Source organism: Cetorhinus maximus, chromosome 20, assembly GCF_964194155.1.
Source record: "Cetorhinus maximus chromosome 20, sCetMax3.hap1.1, whole genome shotgun sequence".
Taxonomy (NCBI): domain Eukaryota; kingdom Metazoa; phylum Chordata; class Chondrichthyes; order Lamniformes; family Cetorhinidae; genus Cetorhinus; species Cetorhinus maximus.
Window position 1 is genome coordinate 17,395,367 of NC_135898.1, and position 19,941 is coordinate 17,415,307.

Here is a 19,941-nt window from a genome sequence, read left to right on the forward strand (position 1 = left end):
AGGCAGGAAAATTCCCCACTTTGCCAACGGCATATTATTTTTAAAAATTGTTTACTATGAAATATTCGCAAATTTTAACACCGGACATAAAGTCCGCCCCTTCCCCCACTCTGATTGGTCACTTGGTAATGTGCTAGGCTCGCCATTCGCTCGTCCGCGCGTCAATTAAATGTCGTGTTTTTTGCAGAAAAACACCTCGCGTAAGTTTTGCTTGGCTCTCTTAGTTCAAGCGAGATATAATGTAGTGGAAGATGCTGAAATTGATATACTTTTTAAAAAAAGCAAACAGTTTATTTTTTCCATATAGCCGGCCCGCCCGCCGCCTCCTGCGATTGGCTTAAAGGTAATTTTGACCGTTATGTGCGAGTGGTTCGATCGGTGATTGGCTGTGGCGGCTGTCCATCCTCTCGCCTCATCTGCATAACGACGCGCTGAGGTCGATCTCGCAAGATTTCCCTGCCTGTAGAGGAGAGTTAATCAAGTTTTTTTTTGTTGCCGTGGGCTGGTTTATGAGTTGTCGATTGAAGGAATTCTTCTCTTCCTAAAGGGGCTCGGACTGTAATGTCTTTGCGAGTTATTCTTTAACCCATATTTTCTTCTTTTTTTGAGTGGAGTAAATTAGAAGAAAATGAGCTTCCTTTTGTAAGTATCTGTGGGCAGATGTGACTCAGTTGGGCTGAGCTCCTCCATTCTTCCTGTTTCGTTTCTACCCTGTGGCAACTTTAGGCCTTATAGGCCTTGGGTTTCCTTTCCATCTCTATCTGATTTTTGTTGCTCCACTGATGAAACCCGCTGCTTTTTCTTTTCGCGCGATCGCCTCGCCAGTTAATGTAGCCTGAGGCGCATCTGCTGTTGGATTGGTGCCTATGCTATTTAAACCTACTCCCGCATTCTTTTTTTAAAAAGACACAAGTATTGTAATTTTATCTTGTTCAAATTGTTTCATATATATATATATATAGACCTGATCTCGACATTCACTTCATCGCTACCACATTATGATTAAAAAATATACACATTTTTAAAACACTATAAACCTAAACTGATGAACTGACCCTACTATAGGATTGCTCTACCCTACTAACTAGGATGGGTTTGGAACTGAGCTTTTGATTTCAGCCCTTGGCAAGACATCGGATGGAAGAGTTGCTTAGAATCTCACATTTGAGTGTGTTAGCCTCGTATTTACAAGAGCTTCCCTTTCCCCGCCACCTAATAGCCTAATTTGCCAATTGCCACTCTTAGTTCTGTTTTGTATTGCCTGGGATGAAGGGGATGTTTTATGGAGAAATGTTGAACCTCTACTCATTGGAGATTAGAAGAATGAGAGGTGATCTTCTTGAAAGTTCTCAGATTCTGAGGGCTTTGACGGGGCGGATGCTGAGAGGATGTTTCCCCTTTTGGGGGAATCTAGAACTAGGGGACACAGTTCAAAATAGGGGGTCTGCCATTTAAGACTGAGATGAAGAATTTCTTCTCTGAGGGTTGTTTAGTGTTTGGAATTCTCTACCCCAGAGACCAGTGGAGGCTGGGTCATTGAATATATTCGAGGTTGAGTTAGACAGATTTTTGATTTACAGGGAGTGGAGTCAAGGGTTATGAGGGGCAGGCAGGAAAGTGGAGTTAAGGCCGCATTCAGATCAGCCATGGCCGTATTGAATGGCAGAGCAGGCTCAAATTCGTATTTTCCATGTGTCATTTATTGATTTAAATATATTTTAAAGTCACCTGCTTCTTTCCTTCATTTTCTCTTTGCCTTTGCTTGGAAGGGAAACCATTGTGTAGGTTTCAGTTCTGTCACCTGGTCTACTTCCTGAAATTTACAAAATGCGGTGATTTTCTAGTTACTTTATTTTCAATGAGTTTTACCAATTTCTGGCATTCACCTTTTCATATTTGCCTTTGCAAATGGTGTGAGCAACTTGAAGAAATATATTACACTTGTGTTGCAACTGAACATAGGATTGTTTCTATGCGTGCTTTAATTAGAATTGTAAATAATGAAGTGGCATCATTATAAGATTGTAATAGGACTGCATTTGATATCTTATGAATTGAGTGTTAAGTATAAATGGTTATCTGAAACGTTTGAACGATTTCAGGTTGCAGGTTTTAACTGTTGGACTGTTTCTTGTTTAATACATATATTCGGAATGCTGTTTGATATCAGCTCAAATCATCTATGTGTGTAGGCCAAAGAATGTTGGGCTTGTGCAGGTCAGGAGATAATCATCTGAAAGGTCTGTCCAACGATGGCAGTCTTTGAATTACTTGTTTGATTTTCAGCTCACATTGTTTGCCATAGCAGGTGCTTGACTGAATAGATAACTATACAAGACACCAGCTTTACTAAAAATGAGGTGCTCTCTTTAAAATGTAGTGCTTCTAAAGGCTAGGCTGTTCTCGTGGTGTTTTTCAGCATACTGCAGCTTGTACATAACCCACTTTGGTTGAAATGACTTGAATAAGTCGCACGGTAGTCAGTAAAGTAGATTAGCTGCAGATACTTAAGAATCAGCTTTGTGTTGGGCAAGACCTGCCATTTTGCCACAACATTTCTCTTCTTTTCCACTTTCCTTCCTCGCCACCAAGACAAATTTTTCTTGGACACTGGAGCATTATTTATTTTTGGAAATGTCATGATTGAGTATTCAGTGATTATGACTTTATCTTAACCAAATTGTGTAACTGCCCAGATAACCTATCGCAAAGTAAATGCTCCTGATGATGGAAACTTGAGCTGTGCAGAGTTAAGTTTTGCTTTTATTTTTGCCTTTAATCTTTCATGGGATGTAGGTGTCACTGGCAAGGCCAGCATTTGTTTCCCATCCCTAATTGTCCTTGAACTGAGTGGCTTGCTCAGCCATTTCAGAGGACAGTTAAGAGTCAGCCACATTGCTGTGGGTCTGGAGTCACGTGTAGGTGGACGGTGGATTTCCTTCCCTAAAGGACATTAGTGAACCAGATGGGTTTTTACAACAATTGATGGTGGGCATGGTCCCCATTACTGAGACTAGCTTTATATTCCAGATTTATTAATTGAATTTAAATTCCACCAGCTACTGTAAGTGGAATTTGAACCTGTGTCCCCAGAGCCTGGGCTTCTGGATTACTGGTCCAGTGACATGACCACTGCACTGCCATCTCCCTGTAGGATAGCTTGTATTGATGTGCTATGTGAGGGGTACATCATATAAATACAAAATATATATATCTAATGTGTTTACATGAGCTTCCTTTACTTGCTGAGGTGTATAATTTATACTTCCCAGCAACCTGGCTTGCCTGAGCAAGTACATTAGTATTGTGCCAATCAGCCACACCATATTGAGACTGTCACAAGTGAGTCGACTGGTCATGTAGCCACAATGCCTGACACATGCTTAGCAAAGTGAATCTTCTATGGAGACCGTAAGTCTGGAGTGTGTTCTGATGGTGGTCAAAGGAAGCACTACAAGGACATACTGAAGGCTTCACTTTGGAGTTTTGATATTGACTTTGAGTCCTGGGAGAAGCTCGCCCAGGACCATTACATGGTGCAACCAAATTTGGAAAAAAAACAGTTCAGCCTTCTTTGAAAACAAGCGCATATCAGAGGTTGAGAGGAAAATCTGAACCAGAACTTGTCCAAAACTCAATCATCTGTGGTACCTTGTCCAATTCGCAGCAGAACCTTTTGAGCACAGATCAGCCTTAGCAGTCAGCTATGTACTGTTCAGCTGCAACACAAACATAACATCTTTCTTCAGTTGCTCACATCATTTGCATAGGCAAATATGAAAAGGTGGATACAAGATATTGGTAAAACTCATTGAAAGTTACTTTACCAAGCACGCCAGATACTGAACATAGCCATCTTTACCTTTGAAGACAAACAAGGACATTGACCTGCAGATTTGTAGAGAATTTTTGTGCTTAGTTTGATTTACGAAGGTAATAGTTTGGTTTGTCGTATTTCTTTATACTTTTCTCTCCTGACAGCAGAGGATCCTACTGAGAACTGAGACAGTGAGCAATGGTATGTAGTTCAACTGTAGTGATGGCCCTGCAGGTCACTTAATTTCTTTCTGGCACTTAATTCCACATCACTCAAATTCCAGCAACAGGCAGTTAACAGTTACTTCTCTTTTCACTCCCATCTCTTTATCCCAGAGATGCTGAGTACCTTTCTGTGAACAGCTCTGCCCACACTCATGATTATATGGGCATGGGGAAACCTTTTGTTGTATGCTGCACTGACTTTTGTATAATCATTATTATTTCTATTGCAAATTGGACAAACATTTTCAAGTGATTGAATAATAATATGAAATAAATGTCTTTTTGACTCTGCAATTAGTTTAATATTTTCTTGCACAATCTTGCCTGCCTTCCCAACCTCTTCACCTTCAAATATGACCTCAAAGGGCCAATTCTTCAATAGTGTCTATCAATAGTCTACTTGACTTTGGATGTGACAGGGGAGCAGGAGATTTGAGTCTTCATGGTTCTGCCCAAGTTACTTGCCCTTGACAACAGGAATCACTGATTTGCAAGTCGAGATATTGAATCCTGATGTATATTTGACTCCTCCTTATCCCAGGGGTAGCAAGGCCAAATGTAATGTTCTAACTAAGATAAAAGCAAAATATTGCGGATGTTGGAAATCTGAAACAAAAACAGAAAATGCTGCCAAAACTCAGCAGGTCTGACAGCATCTGTGGAGAGAGACACAAGTTGACGTTTCAAGTCCGTATGAAGGGTCATACGGACTTGAAACGTCAACTTGTGTCTCTCCACAGATGCTGTCAGACTTGCTGAGTTTTTCCAGCATTTTCTGTTTTTGTAATGTCCCAACTGCTACTGCTGATATTAGTCGTGACTTCACTAAGCAAACATTTTATTGCCTTTGTTGTTGCTGCACCACCCCATATTATGCACACCATTCCCTGGCTGAAGGAACTGCTTTTGAGTATTTGAGTTTGCTTCCCTTCTCTCTTTGTGGCAATTGTTCCACTAAATTTTGAAATCTCTTCTCTGTATCATCCTTCTGTCGGTTATAGGTTGTTTTCTCTTCACAACTGTAGTGCGAAAACCATTCTGTAATTGATTATTATCCCTGCTGGAGCACTGAAATATGGTACCTGATATAATTTAAGGGAGTAGCTGAAGGATCTTCTCGAATTTCTGTATGCATCATCCATTTTCTGGAATTTCACTGCCTGCTTCAGCAAGTTTATTAATGGTTGAGCTGCATCTATTGGCCAGGGCTACTTTTTTGTTCTGGACCTGCACTGTTGACCTTTTTGAAAATGCTCCTTTTTAACCTGAAATCAGTTGACATAAGAGGTAGACTTGCTGCTTCAATCGCAGGATACTGCTATTTAGTCACTAAGCAATCCAGTAAGGAATTCAGAAGAAGCCTGGCAAGAATTTAGAACTGGCTACCACAGGGAGTGGTTGAAGCAAGAAGTATAGGTGCAATTAAGGGGAAGCTAGGTGAGCTTTTGAGGGAGAATGGAATACAGTCGAGACTTGCGATGAAAGATTTAGATGAGGAAAGGTGGGATGAGGCTCAAGCAGACCATAGACACTGGCATGGACTGGTTGGGTTGACTGGCCTGTTTTCTGTGCTGTATATCCTATGTAATTCATCTAAGAACAAATGGGGATATTAAGCAGTGTACTTGTGGTCATAGTAATATCACTGATTCTAGGGTGTCTGCATGCTTTTCAAATAAGTCATGTCCTTGTATACTATAACCAATCTTCTGAGGGTGCCAACTCTAATAAGAGTTGGCAGCCTGCTGAGTCTAGCAATCACATTTGCTCAGGATGCAGCAGTTTTTTAATGATCTCCAGTTCTTGTTTACACACTGGTTTGTGTGACAGCTTATCCTGCAACAAGCAACAGTGGAATGCTTACACGGAATGGCTCATCAATTCACTGATCGGTTTTGTTTTGGGTCAAAGCGAAGGCACGTTTTTGGCATGATAGAACATTTAATTGAGGCCTGTGCTATTTTGTTTGGGCGGGGCTGACCATGGTAATGTTGTCTGCCTGTCTTGTGTATCATTGATGTTAGTTGACAGCTGTACATCTTGGCTCAGTTTGTGTCATTTCAGCGATTCAGCTAACAATGCTCACTGTTGGTCAAACTATTTAAAATAGGGTTGGTATTTCACAAATGAAACACATAGGAATTTTAAGAAAATATTGTTCAATTCCTTCTGTTCTAAAGTTTGTAAACTTTCATATTTGGATTATGATATCACAGGAGCACTTAAATCGAGTTTAAAACCTCATAATCTTGTGCAGTAAACCAGCCTCTTTAGGGTAAAAGTATAATTCCATTCTCTCACTCATTGCACTACCACCCCCCCCCACCCCCCTCTGCAAAAAAATCATGCGCTTGCTGTGATGGATCACTAGTAATGAATGATTTACTTACAATCTAGTGGGGTTCGAAATAACAGAACTTTCAAACCGAAAAAGAACATTCCAGAGGGGTCACATCAATATGAACTGCTAAAACATGCTGAAGCAACCTTGGGCAGTGGTAACCTTCGCCAGGCTGTTATGTTACCAGAAGGAGAGGATCTTAATGAATGGATTGCCGTTAATAGTAAGTCTTTCAAACTTGGATTTTGTCTGTCTTTCTACTCTATCCCCCTCTATCTTTCCATTGCCCAGCATTGGTGAATACCTTCAGCTGCCTCAGCCCTAAACTCTGCAATTCCCTCCCTAAACATCTCTTTTTAAGACTTTCCTTAAAACCTACCACTTTGAACTTTTGTCCAACTGTTGTAATTTCTCCTTATGCACTTTGGTGTCCACTTTTGTTAATGCTCTTGTGAAGTGCTTTGCAACATTAGACTGTGTTAAACATGTTTTTTAAATGCAAGTAGTTGTTTTATATCATCCTAACTTTACAGATGGCTTTGATTTTCCACTTAAATGCTTAAGCAAAGATGTAACTTAACTTATTGAGGTGAATTTCAAAAATAACCCCGCAGTCAAAATACAGTTAAACCTTTCAAATGGCAGTTGCATAACTTCCACAGATCTTTTTTTGTCATTTTCTTTTTAAACTTCTGTGAAATTCAGACTCATTCTTCACCTTTGTTTTGTGCTGGCCACATTTTTCTCCATTACTCAGCCTGCCAAGAGTCCCAAAATTGTTTTGAGACCCTTTTCTTTCTGTTTGCCTATACTTCTCTTTCTCCCCTGCACCCCCACCCCCAACTCCCTTAAAGAAAATGTGTTCAATTGTTTTGGAAGAATAAGTTAATTTTAATGAAGTTAAATGTTATGCATGCCAAGTGAGAGGTTATTCCTGGTATTTATAACAATTTATTTATTTTTGATATTTTCTATGAATTGGTTTTAAAATTGGACAGGGCCTGAAATGTACATCAGTGATAACTACAACATGGCCTGCAAACTACAGTGAAAACTAACCTTTAATTGTGGTTATTTCTTTTCTTTTTAGCTGTTGACTTCTTCAACCAAATCAACATGCTATATGGAACAATAACAGAGTTCTGTACAGAGCAAAGCTGTCCTGTTATGTCAGCAGGACCAAGGTAGGAAAGGTCCTCTGCACAGAACAAATGAAGATTTCACAGAAATGGCTAGATATGGGAAGGTTGATGGTGACTACGTGCCAGAAATATCAGTTTGACTATAAAATTCTTCCCGGTGTCTTGAGATGAAATGACTCTCGAGCCCAAACTTGCCTTTAATTAAGTGACAAAGAAAGGAATGACATGTCAAAAGATGACTTGGAAGTTTAAGCAGAATTTTAAAAATCTAGTTGTGAAATAAGCATGTTTGCTGATGTAGTCTATTTGGCTTAAATATGCACATCTTCAGAAACTAAGATATTAATAAGTCAGGTACAAAACAAACTTTAATCTTGTGCCTGACATTAACTTGGAGTAAATGCACATGTTCATCAAATGCAAAACTGAAACCTTAATACTAGTGGTAAGCACCACGAGTGCTTTTTATTTCACACTTCCTTCCTGCTCTTCCTCCATCCTACTCCAAAGAACTTAACTGTGATGTTTCTACAAAAGTTTAATTCTTCTGATCAGATGAATGGTCTCTGTCAACTGGGTAACTCGAGTAACATCACAACATGGTCCCATGACTGCTATATATGAAACATCAGTGTGCATCAGTTCAGAATACCCTGAATAGCTCAGTGGCTTCCTGACTGTAGGGATTTCTGCCACTGTTTGAGGAGCCTGCATTGATGGAGACGTGCTCCTACATAACTGCTAAGCAAGTTTGAAGTCATCAGCCCTGATGTTCTATATCTGTGGTCACTTTTTAGGAACAGCATAAAACAGAGGGACTTACACTTGCAAGCCTCCAATTGCTTCTAATAGGGACAGGAATAGGCCAGTTAGCTCCTTGAGCCTATTCTGCTATTCAGTGAGATCATGGCTGACCTGGGACCTAACTTCATAAAAGCCTTTACCCCAAATCCCTTAATGCCTTTACATAAAGAAAATCTATCAATCCCACTTTTAAATTTATAATTCACCTATCGTCAAATGCTATTTGAGGAACAGAGTTCTAAACTTCTACCACCCTTTATGTTTGGAAGTGTTTCCTAATTTCAATGCTGAAAGTCTAATGCACCCTAATCCTAGATTCCTAATTAGTGTAAATAGTTTCTCTCCATCTGCCCCTCTTTGTTTCCCTTAATATCTTGAAACTTTGATCAGATCTTTTTTGCCTTATAAATTCCAGGGAATACAATTGGTTGGTGTATTTTCTCCTTTTAATCTCACCCTTGGAGTCAGGTATAATTCTGGTAAATCTGCACTCTACTCCCTCCAAAGCCAATATTTCCTTGATAGAGTGTGGTGGCCAGAACTGCCCAAAATATGCTTTTTTTCCTTCTTCTTTTCCCTCTTCAATTCACCATACTTGGCTTCCTCTTAAGTAAAGGCCTACAATAATTTTATTTAATGTGTACAGTCACCTCAACATTTCAGATCTGAAAACTCCCCCTCGAATGGGGGTGGTTGTTCTACTGCGAAATTGGGGGGGAGGAGGTGTGTGAGAGGAAGAGGGGGGGGGGTTGTGAGAGGAAGAGGGGGGGGGGGTAGTGAGAGGAAGGGGGAGGGGGGGTAGTGAGAGGAAGGGGGAGGGGGGGTAGTGAGAGGAAGGGGGAGGGGGGGGAGTGAGAGCAAGGGGGAAGGGGGGGAGTGAGAGGAAGGGGGAGGGGGGGGAGTGAGAGGAAGGGGGAGCGGGGGGAGTGAGAGGAAGGGGGAGGGGGGGTAGTGAGAGGAAGGGGGAGGGGAGGGAGTGAGAGGAAGGGGGAGGGGGGGAGTGAGAGGAAGGGGGGGGGAGTGAGAGGAAGGGGGAGGGGGGGGGAGTGAGAGGAAGGGGGAGGGGGGGGAGTGAGAGGAAGGGGGAGGGGGGGGAGTGAGAGGAAGGGGGAGGGGGGGGAGTGAGAGGAAGGGGGAGGGGGGGAGTGAGAGGAAGGGGGGGGAGTGAGAGGAAGGGGGAGGGGGGGAGTGAGAGGAAGGGGGAGGGGGGGGAGTGAGAGGAAGGGGGAGGGGGGGGAGTGAGAGGAAGGGGGAGGGGGGGGAGTGAGAGGAAGGGGGAGGGGGGGGGAGTGAGAGGAAGGGGGAGGGGGGGGAGTGAGAGGAAGGGGGAGGGGGGGAGTGAGAGGAAGGGGGAGGGGGGGAGTGAGAGGAAGGGGGAGGGGGGGAAGTGAGAGGAAGGGGGAGGGGGGGAAGTGAGAGGAAGGGGGAGGGGGGGAGTGAGAGGAAGGGGGAGGGGGGGAGTGAGAGGAAGGGGGAGGGGGGGAGTGAGAGGAAGGGGGAGGGGGGGAGTGAGAGGAAGGGGGAGGGGGGGAGTGAGAGGAAGGGGGAGGGGGGGGAGTGAGAGGAAGGGGGAGGGGGGGAAGTGAGAGGAAGGGGGAGGGGGGGAGTGAGAGGAAGGGGGAGGGGGGAGTGAGAGGAAGGGGGGGGAGGGAGGGGGGGAGTGAGAGGAAGGGGGGGAGTGAGGGGGAGAGAGAGGAAGGGGGAGGGGAGGGAGTAAGGGGGAGGGGAGGGAGAGAGAGGAAGGGGGAGGGGAGGGAGTGAGAGGAAGGGGGAGGGGAGGGAGTGAGAGGAAGGGGGAGGGGAGGGAGTGAGAGGAAGGGGGAGGGGAGGGAGTGAGAGGAAGGGGGAGGGGAGGGAGTGAGAGGAAGGGGGAGGGGAGGGAGTGAGAGGAAGGGGGAGGGGAGGGAGTGAGAGGAAGGGGGAGGGAGGGAGTGAGAGGAAGGGGGAGGGGAGGGAGTGAGAGGAAGGGGGAGGGGAGGGAGTGAGAGGAAGGGGGAGGGGGGAGTGAGAGGAAGGGGGAGGGGGGGAGTGAGAGGAAGGGGGAGGGGGGGGAAGTGAGAGGAAGGGGGAGGGGGGGAGTGAGAGGAAGGGGGAGGGGGGTAGGGGGGGAGTGAGTGGGGGGAGATGGAGGGGGGGAGGAGGGAGTGGGGGGAGATGGAGGGGGGTGAGGGGGGGAGGAGGGAGTGGGGGGAGATGGAGGGGGGTGAGGGGGGGAGGAGGGAGTGGGGGGAGATGGAGGGGGGTGAGGGGGAAGGAGGGAGTGGGGGGAGATGGAGGGGGGTGAGGGGGAAGGAGGGAGTGGGGGGAGATGGAGGGGGGTGAGGGGGGGAGGAGGGAGTGGGGGGAGATGGAGGGGGGTGAGGGGGGGAGGAGGGAGTGGGGGGAGATGGAGGGGGGTGAGGGGGGGAGGAGGGAGTGGGGGGAGATGGAGGGGGGTGAGGGGGGGAGGAGGGAGTGGGGGGAGATGGGGAGTGAGTGGGGGGAGGAGGTGGTGGAGTGGAGTGAGTGGGAGCGGGTGGGGGAGGTGGGGTGGAGGGAGTGGGGTGGGTGGGGGGGAGGTGGAGTGGAGTGGAGCGGGTGGGGTGGGGGAGGTGGGTGGGTGGGGGGGGAGGAGGCGGGGGGGAGGGGGAGAGGAAGTGGGGGGGGGGGGGGGAGGCGGGGCGGGGAGGTGGAGTGGAGGGGGGGGGAGGTGGAGTGGAGGGGGGAATAGCCCAAATGCAGTCTGCTTCCAGCAACAGTTGTGAATCTTGAAACTGGGTGACTGTACCTGAGACATCCTGCTAAGTGTGCAGTACTGAGCTTGCTTTCCACCATGGGAATTGCATGGAAATTTATTATATTCTTGAAAAAAATCAGATGATTGAACTAAATTTTATACTTTCTAAAACCTTACAATTAATGAAGGCCTTGGTTACCAATACTTAAATGTATTAGTTGAAGTTAAATTTAGCTCACTCACATTATTTGGGCTGTAACTTGAACCCTAGGGAAGAATAAAAGGTGGAACTTTTTGGTGATAGTCACATTGTTCTTGTTCAAGTTTCTCAAATATGCATGCATTTATCCAAATGAGAAATTTTATTTTAAATAGCGTCTGGATTCACTTAAATCCATGTTAAATGAGCAGGCTTGTGCTGGTTCTCAGCACTGAAATTGGTTTAAAAAAAAAACTACATTCTACATGAGTAACCATCACAATCTGGATTTAATATTCAAAATCCCTGTTATGAAGGAAGCCTGGAAAGCAAAAAAATAGTTTTTTCAAACCTTCCAAGTGAATTTTTATGGGCTCATCTCTGAACTGTGTGGACCTAAAGATTTTGGTTATCCTCATCTTTCAAATCAGTTCAGATTTTTTTTCGGTCCCAATCCTGTTAAATCAAGACACAATTTATGTTGTGCATGGGGTGAGATGCAACTTTTAAATGCACTTTCAGAAAGCTGTGAATCATTTTTACTTCAAATTTATTTGACAAGCCATCTGTAGACCATGAGACATCATAAAGAACCTACCATGTACCATAAACCATGTGCTACATTGTCTATTCAGCTAAGGTGCTTTTCAATGTCTTTTTTAACGTGCACGTGTTAGATCTTACCATATGTTTAGCTTGTGGCTTGCATTTTAATTGGGCCCTAGTGAAAGAGATGGGAGTTGTAGAGACAGACTGTTTTGATTTGGTAAATGCAATACATAATCACTAAAAAGCTAAAAGCATTTTGGAGTGTTTAATCATGATTGCATTAACTTTGCACTTTCTTCACACTGGATTTGCTTTTCCCCTTTTTGTTCCTTTGCCTCACCCTCTAAGGAGTTGGATTCCATTAAATTGGATATGACAGCTGTGATCCCTATATTTAAGTCATAACCCCCTCCTATATTCTTCACTTAACACCTGTTCCTGGAGTTTGTAATTCATATTAGGATACATTTCCACAGCCACAATTATTGGGGTCTAAAGTCAGGAAGAAATAAATAGAAACTTGGTTTAGTTCAAAACAAGGACTCATTATAAGTTTGGCTAAAAATAGTAAAGCTTGAAAATGATTTTGTTTGAAATCTCATGAGGATTATTCAATCTGAGCTCCTTTTCCCTCTTGCTTTTCTTTCAATGGTCCCTTTTCTCTTTTTGTCTCACTTCCTTTTTTCAAAGAACAAAAGTGACCCAATTACAGAACCAAGTTGGGATGGAGTCATTGAGCAAGTTGAATATTTCAAAGCATTGAATCATAGAATTTGCATTTGATCATTTGGTTCTCTTCTGTTAGATTTAGTTTTTTGCAATCTTTTCAGATTGTCATTTTAAAAAAATGTTAAATGATTTGGACAAGAGAAGACTGTTAGCTTGGCCAATATTCTCTTAAAAGTGTAGGTTAAATAGACAGTGTAACTGTAAGATTCTATTTGTTACAGATATGAATACCATTGGGCTGATGGCACAAACATTAAAAAACCAATTAAGTGTTCTGCTCCAAAATACATTGATTACCTGATGACATGGGTACAAGACCAGCTTGATGATGAGACCCTCTTTCCTTCTAAGATAGGTGAGCCATTTTGTTTCAGCTGCTTTGGAAAAGAAAGCCATGTATTCTAATGGAAATAAGGAATGATCAACCAAGCAAAGGATATGTTTCAAGTATCAGGAGACAGTTTTAATTTTTGCCTGACGCACTGAAATGTACTTCAACAGTCTGTGCCACAGTTTGCCAGGTTCCAGGCTTAGCACTTTTTTTCTCCATCCCCACCCCTCCATTTCATGTGATGGATCTCATCTAATTCCTATAAAATCATGGCGAACTGCAGCTGTTTCATTTGTAGGGACAGAGGACTTAAAAAAAAATGCTTCCCTATAATGAAAGTCTCCTTATTTCAATGGAAGAGTTTGAAGTTGTCAATGGTCCATTTCAGATCTAGAATTGGACGATGTGCTTCTTTCATAGTCGTGTTCTACCTTCTCCCTATTCACTCATTGATTTTAGGTGCTAATGTTTGTATTCAAGTTCTGATGCTTCCTGAAATTGAAGGTTTTGTCTGAACTATGCAAAAGCATGGTTCATTTTCAATCTGAACCTTTAAACTTTTTAGTGTTTCAATTTATTATAACTTTCTTTCATTGCAGGAGTACCCTTTCCTAAAAATTTCATGTCTGTGGCCAAGACCATCCTGAAACGTCTGTTCAGGGTCTACGCTCACATTTACCACCAGCATTTTGACTCTGTGATGCAGCTCCAGGAAGAGGCCCATCTTAATACTTCGTTCAAGCACTTCATTTTTTTTGTTCAGGTAGTATGTTCTGCATCACCTATCAGTGCTGCTTCTTTTCATGATGCTTGGAATTGACTTTTTATTAAAAATCATCTCCTTTGTGTAACAGAATAGTTAGAAAATTGAGCAGTTTGTTAATCTACTTTACAGGCTAATGAGCAGATTACACAAGTTTATGGGGCATAATGTCATTATGAATCCCAGATTTAATTTCTGATACAGGATCAGTACAAACCAAAGCTTTATTGTACAATATTTTCAATCATGTAGATTTTTCAATTCAAGAAAAGCAGGCACTTTTCCCCTTATGACCCCCAAAACTTGTTTGTTTCCTCTTTTCCATTAAGCCTCTCTTTTTCTCATTGTCTGACGATGTGTATTGAAATTGTTGCAGTTCGTAACAATTCCAATGCAAATCTACTGTTGAGTCAGAAAGGTGATACTCAAATGGAGTAAGACATTGTGCCCAATCAGTTTGTGGCACTTTACAACATGATTTTATCTTGCGTATTTGACTTTGCTCACATTATGTTGTATTTCTATATTAAATCAACCCAGAGTTACAAGAACACCAAAAAATAGCGTTCATGTCACATTTTTTATTAGAAAGGTATAAAGAGAGGAAGGCACTCATTTGCTGCATATAGGAAGAGCTGTCCCGGGAGATGCAGCTGGAGCCATAATGTCTGCATTATCGTAATGAACTTCTCTTTTTTTAACCATTCAACTTGGTCACCTAAAGGCACACAAGCAACACTTCAGCAACAGAAAAAATGTGTTTTAGATGGTGCCATGTTCCTGTTTTCAAAACTGCATCATGTGACTTAATAGAGCAGTACCAGGGGAGTTGCTTTTGTTTTAACTGAGCTGGAGAGTGAAACGTTTTAGTTGGAAAAATAGTGTCCTTCATAGTAATAGCACCTAGATGAGTATCCGTAAATTTCAACACAGGTGGAGCAAATGCTTTGAGGCGTCAAGCCTTCCAGTTTCATTTCTTCACTGCCATCTATCTCCAAGCTTACCTTTCAGTTCATTTGCAGTTAACCCTCAACAAAAGCATAAGAGATCCACTAGTTTCTTCCTGACTTGAATTTTTTTCCCCTGCCTTTTCAGGAATTTAATCTGATTGACAGGAAAGAGCTTGCTCCACTCCAAGATCTAATTGAAAAACTTGGATCAAAAGACAGATGAGTGTTCTTAAAGGATTGAAACCCTTTTTCCACATCAGCGTGATCTTAGTGCTTCTCTTTTTCTACCTTCAAGATCCCCTGTTTCCTGCACATACACAGTATGATGTGTGATCATTGTGAGCATGCTCTGTGGAAAAATCCATTGTCTCCGTCATTGTGTAAAGTGGTACTTTGATATTAGTGTGAATAACTTTTGAAAAGCAAATCCATAAGCTGTTGGTTCTGGCCTTATGTCAGTGTTCTAAATACATTGCCATTCAACCACGTTGAAAGGTTCAAAGGTGCCCAAATGTTGTACATGTTTTCATAAAGGATATTGCGGTATTGATTTTTCTTTCTCCTATATGTGACTGGCATAGTTAAATACTCTGGATTTATTAAAATATGTTGACAAAGTATGCTAAAGACATTTAGGGAGAAGAAAACTATTGCTGCACTAGTTTGATCCATTTGGATTCTTGACTGATGGGTTTGTAGCCTGGATTCCTGGTTTCTGCATGCTCCACCTACCTCTGCTTCTTATTTGAGGGAAGTTGGAAAACTAACATGATTCTTGTCTTTGAGCTAAAAGCAAACTGGAACTTGTGCAGTTTGAATGTATGTTTTAAATGGGTTGATTTGCAGTGTGACTGCAGGTTGCTCATGCTGCAAATAGACTAGTTAATTGTAGACTAGTTAATTGTACACAGTCTCTAAATGTACTTTTTGGATTAAAAAGACAGTGGAACAATTTTATACTTTTGTCAGTGCATACACATACATTTATTCACTTATCTCTAACAACATTATAGGTGTTACAATTGGCTAGGCATTAGTGAGGCATCTTTGTCCATGTCATAGATTGACAGTACAGTAATGGCAATACAGTTAACATAACCCTCGATTTTATGTGAGGTGTTTACAGTACCTGCAAATTTTTTAAGGCAACTCTAGTACTTTTATACTTTTAGTAGAATTGGCTCACAACTTTAATCAATCGCTTCATACAAGTAATGGGTTTTGAATTGAAGGCATATGTTAAAATCTTTTGCTTGAACAGTGTCACAATTCAAACAAATTGATGCGATAGCACATAGCAGGAGGAAAAGTACCACTAGTTGATTTTTTTTTTAAACCCAAAAATTCCCTATGAATTTCATGTACTGAGCTGTTGATATACTGTCTGTAACCAGCTGATGATTGTATGAATTCACTCTTTTCATTTAAAGCTTTTATTGTTTTGGTTTCTGATGGCACATCATCTGACCACTTTTTGGAATTTCGCAATCACCACTTGGTTTGGCTCTCGTAATTGCAGTTTTGGATTATAACACAGAGCGTGTACGATTGCATATTGTGAAAACTGTGTTGCCTTTATTTCTGATGTTATTAGATGCACTTTGGGGACTGTGCCCAGTTGCCTTAACTAGACTACTTTTCAAAACTTGGTCAGTCATGCTTTAATATTGAATTTTTAAAAAAGTTTTTATGCATTTATGGTGAATAAGAAACTTTGCAGCAGGATGTAACTTTTTAACCTGTGATTGCATTTTCGCAAATAGTCATGGGGCAAGGGGACTTTTTTTTAAAAACTAGCAATAATTTGCTTGAAGTAAATGCCATTTTTATTTTAAATATCATTGTCCAAACATTGGTGACTACTGAAAACAACCACCTGCCAGACGTAAGAATTTTCAAACTTTCTTTTGCTGCAGTACAAACTCCAAAGTAGTTTTCCTGTATAATGGTGGAGAAGAATTGAACAGTCTTGGTATTTTGGCCAAGTTGCATTCTCCTGTTCAAATGTTGCTAGTCGCTGTTGATGTGATTTTTTTTCCAATTGGTTTTGATGTTTAGCACAGTAAAGGGGCAGGGAGAGTGTCGGGCTGAATTTAAAGTTTAGAGTTGAAGTTAAGTGGAGTTTTATTTTTATGATAGCATGTTCTTCCCAATTTGAAAATTGTCTGTGAATCAGAATGTGTCCAAGTCTAGAAAAATCACTGGATGGCTATCACTAATGGTTATAGTGCATTCTCCTGTCCAAGGCCTTCCTTTTCTCTTAGTTTGGTTGTCATCATTACTTGCCCAGATGGAAAATTCACAATGTATGTTTGGCACTGATAAATGCAAGAATAAATTTCTGCACCAATTTCAGCTGAAGTAACTGAAGAGGGTAAGGGTAAGTAGTTTAGAATAGAATTTGGAAATGGACTTGTTGAAGGGTGGGAGAATTAGTTTTCCAATGGTTCAAGATCAGCTGATTCCTCACTTATCAAAAGCAAATCAATCCAAGATAATTGGATTTCTGACCCATGAATGATAGAAACTTGTTTTGTAAAATACTCTCCCTAATTGAATCCTGCCTTCCAAGTCTGGGTAAAAAGGAATTCTCATTTTTTTTACATTGAAATCATATATTATAAATGTTGATTTCTGTATTTCTAGCAGACAGCAAGTATTTGACATTTGCCTCTTTTGAATTTTGGTTTGGGGTAATTTCTAAGGCTTATATATGCCTGCTGGGCACAGGGTGATCCTGATAAAGAAATAATGCACATTTGTTTGACCAGAGTTGCGCTTGCAGTATATAAAACTATGGTTTATTGCAATCTGAAAAAAACAGTAAATTCAAATAGTGTACTCTTAATTGTCAATTCATTAACTACTGTGAATCAGCAGATGAATTACTCTTGAATATTTGTATTTTAGAAATGTTCATAACATACAACATGTAAGAGTTAGTTTGAAAAGGATAAACATCACAGTTGAAGGAGGAGCATGCTTTGATATTGGTTGTATCTTTTGCTCATCAATGGTGACCGTGTGCACCTTTTTTTTCTACATGTAATGAAATAACTAGCAAACATAAATTTGGTTCATGTTGATATGGTGTTGCCAACTTTTATACAATTCTGTTTTTTCATATGGTAGAATTCTATACTTGAAGCAAGAAGGCAGAGTTACAATTGCTTTACTCCTGAAGTCCTCTAAATTGAGCCAGAAATACACTGTGAAGTGGAATACAGCAATCTCAAAAACCCAATTCTTCTTGTAGGAAATTGTGATGGTATATAGATCTAATGCTAAACATTAATCCTCACCGGCTTTTTGGAACGTGCTCAATGGTGTGGCAAGTAGTAGAGGGCAGAACCTCATTGCAATGGTGAAGATTTTTTTTTGGAAAAGCAGCTAACATTCTACAGTGAAGTATGCTATTGAATTTTAGTGTGTGGATAGATAACTTTATTGTTAAAATGGTCTGACTGGTGGCATGTTGTCTGTACCTGTAAGCAAGTGGTCTGAAGGTCCAGCCTGGATTATTTAACCATGTAGAAGAGGCAACCTAAATTTGGTTTAAGTTCCAAATTTTATTTGAAAGCAGTCAGATTGGGTAGGCTGTTGGGAAGGGTGGAGTTCAAAAAAAAACTCACATTATATGAACTAATACAACATTTGAACTGGAAGAAGATGCATTCATACCAGTGACCACTAAATAGAACTACTGGATCAGTACAACAGGTATTTAAGGGTTGCCCAGGCATTTTCAGAAGAATCACCAGTGGAAACTTTTTTTTTGAAAGTTGCTGGGCCTGAAAGTTTTGGGCAATCCTTTCAAAACCAGATAAAGCTCAAGATTCTTGACTCTTGAACTGAGAAAAAGCAAACATTGCAGCTGGCAATATTTTTTCCTGTTTCAGCAATCTTTTTGTTCTTTATAAATCTTCATTTTCTACGTGCATATATATGATGAGACCTAAATTACATTTGAATTTACATTTCAATTTGTGCAAATAAAATGATTGAAGCCATCTGTGTTTTTATTCAATTCTATTTTTGAGATAAATAAATGGTTAAAATGTTCTATCCCTCCTGTTTTAAATTGATAATTCTGGTTGTGGCACTACAGTCTAGCATTATGCCTTCCGGGCAACCAGTTTGCTGAGTTACGTATGTGAAAATGTTGATATTACATTTTGGTTTGTGCCTTTATGGATAATGGTTGTTAGTGGTGGGCCAGTTCAGTTAATGTTAAATCATTTACCCCTGTAAGTTTCCATATCTCCTGTTGGTGTTTGTAACAGATTTTGTTTTTGAGAATAAATTAATTCCTGACACAATTCCAATAAATAATTTGAAGCAAGACTGAGGTGCTGCAGAGTAGACGCCCCAAGACTGCACAGTGTCACATAGTTTGTAGATTTGTGCACTGAACTTTGTGCTGTTGCCATGGTTTTCTGCTTCCCCACAGTATTAAAGTGTCCAAGAGCTAAAATAGTTTTTTCTATCTCCAGCTTTTTGATTCGCATAAGACTACTTACTATCAAATCTTTGACCTTTTGATGGTGGTTGCAAAGGTTAGCCCCATGCTAAAACAATCAAACTTTCAATTTATAGATCTCCTGCACATTGGCATGAATCTGAGGACTTTGTTTATTCCAACTAGGAAGCAAAATCAGAGACAAAAACAGAAAATGCTGGAAAAACTCAGCAGGTCTAACAGCATCTGTGGAGAGAAAAAAAAGTTAACGTTTCAAGTCCTTATGACTCTTCAGAGCCTCTTCAGAGTCAGAGACCCTTCAATTCTTATTAAATGATGTTCTGGTGCTTTAGAAATCCAATTTGACAACACTGATTATTTTGTCAAAGTTGTGACGTTGACAATTTATAATATTAAAGGTAAAATCTTTGACAGTGCTGCAGTGGGACTGTTTGACTTTTAACAACACAAAAACACCCTTTCAACCTAGCACAACTGAGAGGGGACCTGAGGTTTGGTGGAAATCGGGATACAATGTGCAGTTTGGCTCATTTGTTGTGTCTGATTCCTTAAATGAGATGGGGTAAACCAGGCCATGGGCTGATTAGTATTGGGAGTTCTCGATGGCTCTCTTTTGTGGATTGGTGTGAGGCATTCTAATTAACCAATCCAGAAAAGAGAGGTGATAATTTCATATTTGGCAAAAGAAAATCTTTCTTCTGTGCACTTGCTCTTCCTTTCACAATTGGAAAGAAAATCAGTTACTAATTCCAAGTATCCAGTATAAGAGTGGTATTATTTATAGATTCTTTCCTTCAAAAGTAATAATTTTGGGAAACAGCTTTAAAATTAAAGTGATATCGATTAGCTTGACCTGCTTTTTAAAGTGAAGACTGTGCAAGAGAAAAGCTACACTA

The 19,941-nt window shown here is 41.2% G+C and overlaps 1 protein-coding gene across 1 annotated transcript; it reads left to right on the forward strand.

Annotated features, from left to right (window-relative positions):
• Nucleotides 1-438: 438 nt before the first annotated feature.
• Nucleotides 439-18,575, forward strand: LOC144694904 (MOB kinase activator 1A). The gene is made up of 6 exons (XM_078565648.1): nucleotides 439-642; nucleotides 6,439-6,605; nucleotides 7,473-7,566; nucleotides 12,743-12,876; nucleotides 13,452-13,615; nucleotides 14,711-18,575. Exons 1-6 carry the CDS (start codon nucleotides 629-631, stop codon nucleotides 14,786-14,788), a joined length of 651 nt encoding a protein of 216 aa, XP_078421774.1. The 5' UTR covers nucleotides 439-628; the 3' UTR covers nucleotides 14,789-18,575.
• Nucleotides 18,576-19,941: the final 1,366 nt, after the last annotated feature.

Bases quoted from the DNA above. Each gene is read 5' to 3' on its own strand.
- LOC144694904 (XM_078565648.1), top strand. The intron at 6,606-7,472 runs GTAAGTCTTTCA...TTTTCTTTTTAG, and splicing joins TGAATGGATTGCCGTTAATA to CTGTTGACTTCTTCAACCAA. The intron at 7,567-12,742 runs GTAGGAAAGGTC...TATTTGTTACAG, and splicing joins GTTATGTCAGCAGGACCAAG to ATATGAATACCATTGGGCTG.